We start from the raw sequence: 10,332 nt of genomic DNA, 5'->3' as shown, positions 1-10,332 counted from the left end.
TATCTGACACCGACAAATCTCTAAGTCTAGTTACATTTGGTTTTCTTTTTTTATTCAATATTAACTTTTTTCTCATCAAATCTGAATCTAAATCCAATTTTGATTGACCAATATCCAATTAGTCATATTTGGTATTGGCTATATCTAACCCAAATATCAATGGTTTATATCCCTAGCAAGGGTGCAAACGGGTTGGTATTGGTCTGCATCTTGATAGATCCAAATCCGAATCCAAAATATAAAATAATAGTTCAAATCATATCCAATGAGGTAAAGTTGAATTTGAATCCAAAATACATGGGTTAATATTGGATCCATAAAAATATAATAAAAAACAAGTTATTTACATATAAAAATGCAATCATGTCACTGCATCTGATTTAAAAATGCTGGTCTCCCTCCCGATCCACTCCCATTCACTAATGAATCTGGAGGTTCCCTATCCAGGGTAGAGTGACAGGGTTTGAGATGATTTGACAACATTACCCCTTGAAAGACTTAGAATAACACGGAAGGAAGCCGATAGATCCAGCCCTAAAATTGGAGGACATTTACGTCAAAGAAATTTTCCAACCGGAAAAAACCCTAGAGGGTTATGATAATAAAAGAGAGCAGAGCAAGTTTTCTACTCTAGCTTCCCTCTCCAGTCTCCTCTGCGGTAGCCAAGCAAAACCCTCTCTAGGGTGTTTGATCCCTTCCTGCATCTCCTTCCTCTCGCGCGTCAATTCAGGTCTCTCTCTTTATGTAGAATCCTTTCATGGAGCAATCCCGTTTTGATTTTTGCGTTCTTTGTGGATTTTGTTTTGCTATGATTTGCTATATCTCTATGTATTGACATACTTTGTCTAATTCGGTGGTCATTTTCCCCTCGAATTCATGAGAACTACTTATCTGATCTCTCGTGGGAGTGTGATGCGTGTTTATCTTGATCTGCGATTTTGAAGTTGGCGTTTTTTCCCCCGCTTAGTAGTTGTGTTATTTGAGTCTTTAGTCGACCGCTTGTGTTGCTTGCTTGAATTTCTTCAAAAAGAACCATGGGGAACACAGAAGCCTGAAAAACGGAATCATGGTGTTATGCTTATCTCATGGAACCTTACATGTCCTTAAAATTTGGGTCGTATCGTTTTTGCATTAAATTGTATTGTTGGATTATATATTTGATCTTCTAAGGATCTGGAGAGGGATCAATTTCTGGGGCATAATTTTGGAAGATCCACCTATACCAAAGTCATTTACGATTGGAGCAAGATACGAATGCAGATTAAATCGAGTTGTAACACGGGCCATGTTTTTTTGAAAAAATAGAAGAAAAGTTTGTATATAGGAATCCTGAGTGTTTTTGCATGGGTATTACACGGAATTATATTTGTTCTGCACGCATTCAAGAAAGCTTGATATCTCCAGGACATTTCAAGGAGATCTTCATAGTGTTAAGATCTTGCTAATGGTCAAAATACAGCGGTAATGTCTGTATTTTAGATGGTCTTTTCTTTCTGGACAGACTTGATGTTGAACTACTAACGTTTTCTCTTTCTGGGCATGCTTGACGTTGAACTCCTTGCTGTTACATAAGGATCATCTATACTAAAAAATACTGTTACAGTGATTAAAAGTTTAACTACTATCTAGATTTTGGTTACGGCTGTGTTATTTAATTTGCATATGTGTGTGTCTATGTAACATGGACTCTTCTAACAGGGCAATGCATCCGCACCCTCACCCATGCGGGTGTGACATTTAGACACGGCTTCCTTTGTGTCAGGTGAAGTCAACCACACCGAGGTTCATTTCTGTCCCAAAAGTAGATTTGGTTAACCCTAACCAAGTCGAGTTTTATCTAATATTATATATATATATATATAAATACACACACACATATATATATATATATATATATATATATATATATATATATATATATATATATATACCAGAGTTACCGGAAGCGCCTAGCCTAGTGGGGAAGCGCACTGGAAAGCGCCGATTTTTTGGAAAGCATGTTTCCCATTTATGGGAAGCGTGTTTCTCTTTTATAGGAATTGCACTTCCCATTTATAGGAAACACACTTCCCATTTGTGGGAAGCACGCTTCCCCCCATTTTTTCATTTTTTTTTGTATTTTGATTTTGATTTTTAATTTTTTTCGCTTCCCCTTCGCTTCCTAGGTCTCTTTCGGTTCGCTTCCTAGGTCACTTCTGAGACGATTCTTGATTCGCTTTTAAGTCGTCCCACGCTTCCCGCTTCTTAAAATTTTGAAAGTGCCACGCTTCCCTCTTCCTCAACTGGCAACCATGATATATACCCTCCCCGCACCCCTGCACCCAACCTTTATTAAGTGCTGCATCCGCACCCCGCACCCGTACCGGCACCTATGTGACATAGGTGTGTGTGTGTGTGTGTGTGTGTGTGTGTGTGTGTGTGTGTGTGTGTGTGTGTGTGTGTGTGTAAGATCGATTTAATCTTTGTGTTTGCTATCATAGGTAAAGAATGATAAGGCCAATTTCCTCATTCGCCCAACTAATGAAAATACTAGATTTTAAATCTGATACCTTGAACTGTCTGCTTTGCCAGCATAAGTTTGGCATGCTAGCGTTCTGGTATTGACATCCATTTTCACCTAACCAAAATGTTAAGACATCTGTTGAGTGTTTTCATATGTTAAGACATATGTTTAGTGTTGTCGTGTCTAAGTTCTATTTCTACATCTAATATAGGTCATTAAGATTTTAAATCACAGGAGCTAGAGTAGTTAAGATGTATACTGCTAGGAGGAAAATTCAGAAAGACAAGGGTGCTGAGCCCTCTGAATTTGAGGAGACAGTTGCACAGGTTAAGAATCTGAACTGTGATTACTTTGTCATCATTTGGAGTCTTCACTGCTCTGCTCTTCAATCACAAGCATTACTGCTTTTTCAGGCTTTGTTTGATCTGGAGAACACCAACCAGGAGTTGAAAAGTGATCTTAAGGATCTTTTCATCAACTCAGCTGTGTAAGGACTTTTAGTTGGTTGCTGCTTTGGGCTCTTTATGACAATCTTGCACTAATTTTTCTTTCCATCTTGTTTCCTTTTTCTTTTTTGGGGCAATGAAGCCAAATTGACATCTCTGGCAATAGGAAGGCAGTTGTGGTTCATGTTCCTTACAGACTGCGTAAGGCTTTCCGCAAGATTCATGTGAGACTTGTGCGAGAGCTTGAAAAGAAGTTCAGTGGGAAGGTAAACCTCTGTCAACATTGGATCTCTTCTCTATTTGTTGGATTAATCTGCTACTTTTCCAATATGATTTGATTTTCCTTCACTTTTTTCTTTTCTCTTTTGAATGGAGCTCGTGAATTCTGCTGACTGCCATAAGGTTAAAGGAACCTAGAACTGAATTTAGGTGCTTAGATTTAGAGCAAGTAACTCCATCCCTTTGCAGTGACGGTGTTAAATTTATGGAGAGTATCTATCTTGCATAGGCATATGAAATCCCAATAATAAGAATCATCATGCTGATTAAAGAATGACAATGAAATTGATGTTTTAAGCATTGCCTTCTTTGTCAAGCATGTTTCTTTTGTGTTGTTCCACTTAGCTGTGTTTATCATTTCCCCTCATAATAGCTTTCTCATTATCATGGTTCTGTTTGTCTGTATTGTCCATGCATGGGCCTAGTGTATCTGCTTTCCTGGTGAGGCATAAGTAACATGTTTGGATGTGTCGTCATGCCATTCATGTGGTTGTTGAGTGCGTTGAGTGATTTGAGTCCTTGAGATGTTTAGCAGGAATAAGTCAAGAGATTAAACTCCCGTGGATCTAGTACTTGAAGCACTGATCTTAGGCATTAACATGCAAACTAATGTGTCAACATTGGCTCTGAACAAAAGGTAGCTTCGATGGTGCCTAGAATTGCAATCACAGTTTTTTCATTTGTTGAGCCAAAGATAAGATTGAAATTTTCCTCTTTTAGTTTTGAACTAGATCCCAAGTCTACACATAGATAAAGTTGTCATTTTGAAGCCAAGGGGGGTGCTTTCTCTTTGAACCTTTTTATTTCTTGCATTATTGCATTTTTCCTTTTAGATTGAGCAGTGTCCTTCTATCACATTTTAAATGACATCTGTTAAACGGTGGTAGTGCCACCAAGAATGATTCAATAATTTAATTGAATCGAGATTTCCTGTTTTTTCATTCATATGACTTTAATGGTAGATGACAGATTCACTTGGTCTGTTGTCATATATGGACTGAAACTGCATTATGGTTTTTTCTCATAATGGATATAATACACAAAATTGTATCATTTTTTGTCTGGACTCTGCTGTAACGATCAATGAAGAGCTTTTATGAAGACAACTATTTTTCTTGTCCAAAGGAGGAGACTCATTGAAGTAGGCTCCTGACTCTTTTATACATTATTCATCTTTGTCATTTGGTTCATATGCACATTTTTATTTCTTTGTTTGAAGTTGAACTGCCACATTAAATGTTGATTCATTATCATAGATATCATCATTTGGCCCTGCCCTTCTACACGAGGATAAGTTCATAGTTCTACTTTCCCATTCATTCCTATCACATGCTAAGTCTTGAGTTCGGTCACATTCCTTTGCAAGTTCTTTCACTGCCTCTTGTTGAGCTTATTTTGGTCATTCTAGTCTCTTATGTTTTCAGTTTGCTGTGAACCAGAATAGAGATCCAGACAGTTTTTTTGTAACTTGTGTAAATAACTATATCTCTAGTGCTTGATGATCTGTCTTGGTTTCATCTTCCAATGCTTATTCTCTTCGCCACCGACAGCTTTTATAAGCTTTCACTTATTATGTTGCTGTTTAACTTTATTAGGTTATCTATGTACATTTAGTGTTGTGATTTTGTGTTTGGCCATTTGTTTAACCTCCCAATGCATGGTTGTACGCATATATGTTTTATTTCTGTAGCTTTGTTGTTTGTGCTACCGGGTTGTCATTGCCAATTTATTTTTGTCCCAAAGAATCATCATTTCCAAGTTGAAACAACTTTTTATTTTTTGAATCATTTTCTTTATTTCCTTAATGTAATTGTGGAGTAGAATCAGGTATTGTTTTTTGTTATTTTTTAAGTATATTGATATCGTGAGAATATTCCTAGGATTTGGTGTGGTTTCAAGCATTGAATTCTCCAGAACATTGGCTGACAAACTTGCACATTTGCTTTTGTCCTTTCCCCTTCTAAAACAGGATGTTATCTTCATTGCTACAAGAAGAATCCTGCGGCCTCCCAAGAAGGGTTCTGCAGTTGTAAGGCCTAGAAGTCGCACACTTACTGCAGTTCACGAGGCCATATTGGAAGATGTTGTCTATCCTGCAGAAATTGTTGGCAAGCGCATTAGGTACCGGCTTGATGGATCTAAGATTATCAAGGTCTGTACCTCACTGTAATACAAAGTGTGATATCTTATTGACTGCTTTTTGCTATTGAATTTACAAGGGAAAAAGTGATCACATTAAGATATTGAATTTCTGTGAAAAAGCTCAATGTGGCTGATCTTTTAACTGATATCATGGCAGATTTACCTAGACCCCAAGGAGCGAAACAACACGGAATACAAAGTGGAAACTTTCTCTGGAGTTTACAGGAGGCTCTCGGGGAAAGACGTTGTGTTTGAGTATCCCATCACAGAAGCAGCATAGAGTGCGTAAAGTACTTCAACTTAATGTTTTGCATCTGGTCGCCCTTTTTCTAAATGGTCTAGTATTCACAATCGAATTGTCTTTATAATTTTGTCCATAGATGGAGAGCAAGTTGCAATTTGAAAGTGCAAAAACTTTATGTTGAGTGGATTCTTTTTGGATATTGTTAACGTAATGTTTTCCTTGAGCATTTATGGATACTTTAGCTTGATTTGATCTCTGTTTTCTACTTTTGTGTGTGTGTTCTTCAGATAAATCATGTTAGATATGCGCACCTCAGGTGATGTTTAAGCATTAATTCAAGGAGTAAATAAAGCTGATTCAGACTCTTTTTGGGATCCAATGCCATGTTTCTCTTTCTGGAGCATGGCCATGATTCTATCTTCCTGCTTTGTTGCTTCCACCTGAAGTGTTTCTATAACAACCTGGAAGTGTTTATTTTCTTTCTTTCTTTTTCTTGATAACGAAATCCACTTTCTTTTTCGAAGAATTATGTCTTTAACTTGCCAATATTGGTGAAATGAACTTTCTTTAGAAAGAACAAGCCCTATGCCTTGACTTGTTATTATCCCCTAGAAAGCGGACTTTCAAGATTAGATATTCCTAAATAGGGTTTTACATTTTCATTGTTTAGATCACTTGAGATTTTGAATAGGGATTTGTCATATGAAAATGATGCTAATTAGCCTCAAGCTATACCCACATTGGAGCTCACAACTATTCCTATCTTATGTTGTTATTTGACTCAAAATATAACGATTTGAAAACAAGCTTTGCTTTTAGTTTGATCTTGATTCCTTGATATTGTCAATGTTGCCATCTTTTAAAGATTGGGAAAGTCTATCTTTCAGACTTTTTTTTCCAAAATCATCCCTTCCCTGTAGGACAAGCCAAAAACCATCCTTGCCATATACCATTTTCCATAATCACCCCCCCTTTTTTTAATCTAAGCTTGGATGCCATAGACGAAGAGTGCATTTGTCCTAACATTTTGAAGCATAAGGAGGATTTTGGGAAATCGAATGAGGAATGAATGTTCCTTGGTTTCATCCATAAGGTAGGGAGGATTATGGGAAAAGCTCTTCTCTTTAAGATAATGTTTCTCGTGTTTGTTTAACAACCAAATAATCTCCTTGCCAATGGGATCCAATCTCAGACAAGATCTGCCTTTGTACTATCATTCACCATGTAGGCTGACCAAGGACAGGATGGCAATATGCAAGAACCAAGTCTGGATCGCAACCCGTAGTGTCTTTATTGGGGAAGAATGGAGATAAACAGGATCAAAGGCGCCTCCTTGGCCGAATGACCTTGGCTGTTTTGGAAGAGGAAAAACATTGGTTTAACAGAGATCCTGATTGGATCCCCCCAATGTAATTTCGTATATACTCTGTTAATAAACAGGTAGGGGTCTGCCTAGTCCCAGCTTTCTTGGCCAAAGAAAAAAGAAATAAATAGGGTCACCTAAGAGTGGTCTTGGTTGTGTCGACTTTATCCATGTTCCTAAGATTGTTTTCACAACCTTTTTTACGAGTTCTGTCTGAAACTTCACAAAAAGAGGATTATGTTTAGGGATGACAGTGGACCGGGCTGGGGGACAAGGTCTCCACCCCTGCCCCGGCTCAAAATTCTACCTTCCATCTCCACCTTACAGGTCTTGATTTTAACCTCCATCCCCAGTTCAAATGGGGTGAGGTGGGGCGGGGCCATTTTCCTTCGGTCCACTGCCATCCCTAAAGAAGGATCGGGGACGGGGCAAGGTAGCGATTGGAGATTGAGACAGGATGGAAAAAAGTGTTAGCCCATCCCCACCTCCATTCCCTCATGGGTTTTGATTTTAACCTCCATTCCTGTTTCATGTCCTCCATCCCCAGTCTAAACTGGCGAGGTGGGGTGGGACCCCGTTTTTCCCCCATCCACTGCCATCCCTAATTATGTTGGATAAGGCATTGCCATATGCACAAAAGCATACCCACATGAGGAATTATACACATATATTTGTTTATTTTTTGTGTGTGGGTGAATAAGTTTTTTTTTTCCAAAACCATCCCTGCCTTATGGCTATTGCCAAAAATCCCCTATGTTTCAAAACCTTGAGGCAGTTTCATCCTTATGTCAATGACCGTCCAATTAACCTTGGTTTAGAATTTACCATAGTTGTTTAAGAGGAAAATTTTCTAAAACACCCTTCACCTTTATTTGAATCCTTCTTCTTCAACCACCTTCACGAGATTGTGTTGCGCCCATTGCTACCATCAAAACCTTTTCCCCGTTACAGAGAACCACAAGTCCTAGTCTTTTTTACTCCCTCTTTTGGGTTGTGGATTTGTGTGGAGAGAGAGAGAGAGAGAGAGAGAGAGAGAGAGAGAGAGAGAGAGAGAGAGAGAGAGAGAGAGAGACTTCTTGCCCATATATAACAACCAGGAACGTCATGGTGGAATCCATATCCGAAGGGTTTCTGTTTGTTTTCATGAGTTTGGGAGGGATTAGATTGAAGAGAGGATTGGGGGTGGATTAGGGTTTTATTTGATCATTCTTGTTCTTTTTTTTCGACATAGAAAGCTGGGGTTAGTCTGACCCTTACCTGTTTATTGAAATGATAACAGTAATTACATATTTATAATATAGGAATCCATGCTGGATTCAAATGAGACCAGTGTCTATCGTCGTTGGTGGTAGCCATGATAGCAAGAGATTTTGCTTCTCTATTACGCTCTTTGAGAACAACCGATAAAAACGATATAAACATTGAGTGAGCTGCTCCATGAAACCATTCACTCTTCGTCTACCTTCCAAACTTTAATTAATATGAATCGCCAAATCCCTTGGAGATGATTCCAGTATGATACTAGCCTAAGCAGAAAGAGTTCAAAATTCCTATCCAACATTTGATTTCTCTCTCTGTAATAGACTCATCATCAATGCACCAGCCTGCAAGAGACGTCCTTGAGCATCCCGAATTACATACCCTACCTGCCGTTCCTGCATTTCTTGCCCAAGATGGGTGGTGAATGCACATGGAAAGAGGAAAACGCGAATCCGAATACGCTTCCAAGCAACCCCAACCAGTACACAATCCTTTCTAATTGCTCATGTGCATAAGGAGACGTTTAGACTTTAGAGTTCTAATGATCTTGGACTTGTCTTTTCAGAGCTGCTTGCAGGAGCCATTTGCAACATTTTAATCTTTTGATCTTCTTTGTAAGGGTTAAAGCGTAGAGGGAGGCTAAAGGACATAATCTGTTTTTCATTTGCTTAGTAAGGGTAGAAACTGAGGGCTAAAAACATACGATAACATGTACTGGAGATGGAGCTAAATCAGTCTTTTTTTTAATGTCAAGGATTAGTCCTCAAACGCAACAAAATTGTCATCAATGGGTTTCCTCATTGTTCATACAACGGTACATAGGCGAAAGGGTCCACTCATCTCACGACTTAGATTGGTGAGCCTTGAGATTTGGAGGACAGGGCAAACAGTGAAACTCGTCTGGGTCAGACGTAGTCTTGGATGACTCAATGGAACGGCCAAGTTACCCTCAGAGGGTGTTTTGATTGGTGGGACAGAACAGTCCGCACAAACTATTCTGTTCCCTCCTGTGTGGGCCCCATGGGTACCACCAAATGTTGGACAAGTTTTTCCTGCCAAAATGGAATGCAATTGACCCTTGCATCACATTTTGGTTGGACAAAGGAGATACACCCCAGGGGTCCAACTCTTTTTTCCAGGACGCACTCATCCAGGATGAATTGTCCTGGACAAGGTGTCTCGGTGTCGAACGGGCCCTTAGGGGCTGTTTGATTGGTGGGATGCACTCGTCAGCTAGATGAGTTGCACCCCTCTTTAGGGTTGTCCTATGTTTGCAAGAAGCATGGGGGGCGGGGACAAAATGCGTCTCTCCCCATGCTTTTGTCCAATTCTTTTAGGATGCAAAGGTTGAATGGAGGGATGTCCGACTCTTGCACCCCGCTCCCTCTCTCTCTCTCTCTCTCTCTCTCTATATATATATATATATATATATATATATATATATATATATATATATATATATATAGAGAGAGAGAGAGAGAGAGAGAGAGAGAGCATGAACTATATGTTTTTCATGTGCTAAGAATCAATTGTTGGATCATGTTTTTTTATAAAAAAAATGTGATTTTTGAATTCTTAAAAATTTATAAAAATTATGAGCTGTCAATTTTTAAGTTTTAAAAAACCCTGCTTATGCATCACAATCAAATGGTTTACATCACTATGGTTAGATTTAATAAAAAAATAAAAGAACTCATGAAAATCTTGGTTCATGCTCTAGTTCTCATATTCTAGTGGCCTATATATATAGTTAATATTTGGTGCTATTGAAGGCACGAAACTATTGACCTGAAATAAAAAATTCAGGTCTCATTGATTCAATCTGACCTTATAGATGTGTTTAGCATGCTTTTTGCTAAAGATTAAAAATATGATTTTTCGAATCATAAAATTTTAGTACATTGTAGGTTGCTAATTCTTGAAGCCCTTGATAAACCGTTTTTTTCATGTCATAATCACATGATTTAAAACTCATTTTCTACTAAACAAACCTTACGGTTCACATCTATTAAATAAAAAAAAATCTTAAAAATATAAAAAAGCTACCTATACTCTGGTTCTTTGCCACCCATATATATATATATATATATATATA

General features: G+C 38.3%; 1 protein-coding gene across 1 annotated transcript; it reads left to right on the top strand.

The window, feature by feature from the left end:
• Nucleotides 1-622: 622 nt before the first annotated feature.
• On the top strand, nucleotides 623-5,866 carry LOC149811625 (small ribosomal subunit protein eS7-like). The gene is made up of 6 exons (XM_089993149.1): nucleotides 623-730; nucleotides 2,738-2,829; nucleotides 2,917-2,990; nucleotides 3,092-3,215; nucleotides 5,198-5,380; nucleotides 5,528-5,866. Exons 2-6 carry the CDS (start codon nucleotides 2,755-2,757, stop codon nucleotides 5,648-5,650), a joined length of 579 nt encoding a protein of 192 aa, XP_089849275.1. The 5' UTR covers nucleotides 623-730; nucleotides 2,738-2,754; the 3' UTR covers nucleotides 5,651-5,866.
• The last annotated feature ends 4,466 nt before the right edge of the window (nucleotides 5,867-10,332 follow it).

The sequence above is a fragment of the Nuphar pumila genome, chromosome 17 (assembly GCF_984573655.1).
Source record: "Nuphar pumila chromosome 17, dmNupPumi1.hap1.1, whole genome shotgun sequence".
NCBI lineage: Eukaryota > Viridiplantae > Streptophyta > Magnoliopsida > Nymphaeales > Nymphaeaceae > Nuphar > Nuphar pumila.
The sequence above is the reverse complement of the archived record's forward strand: the minus strand, read 5'-3'. Positions and strand labels throughout refer to the sequence as shown.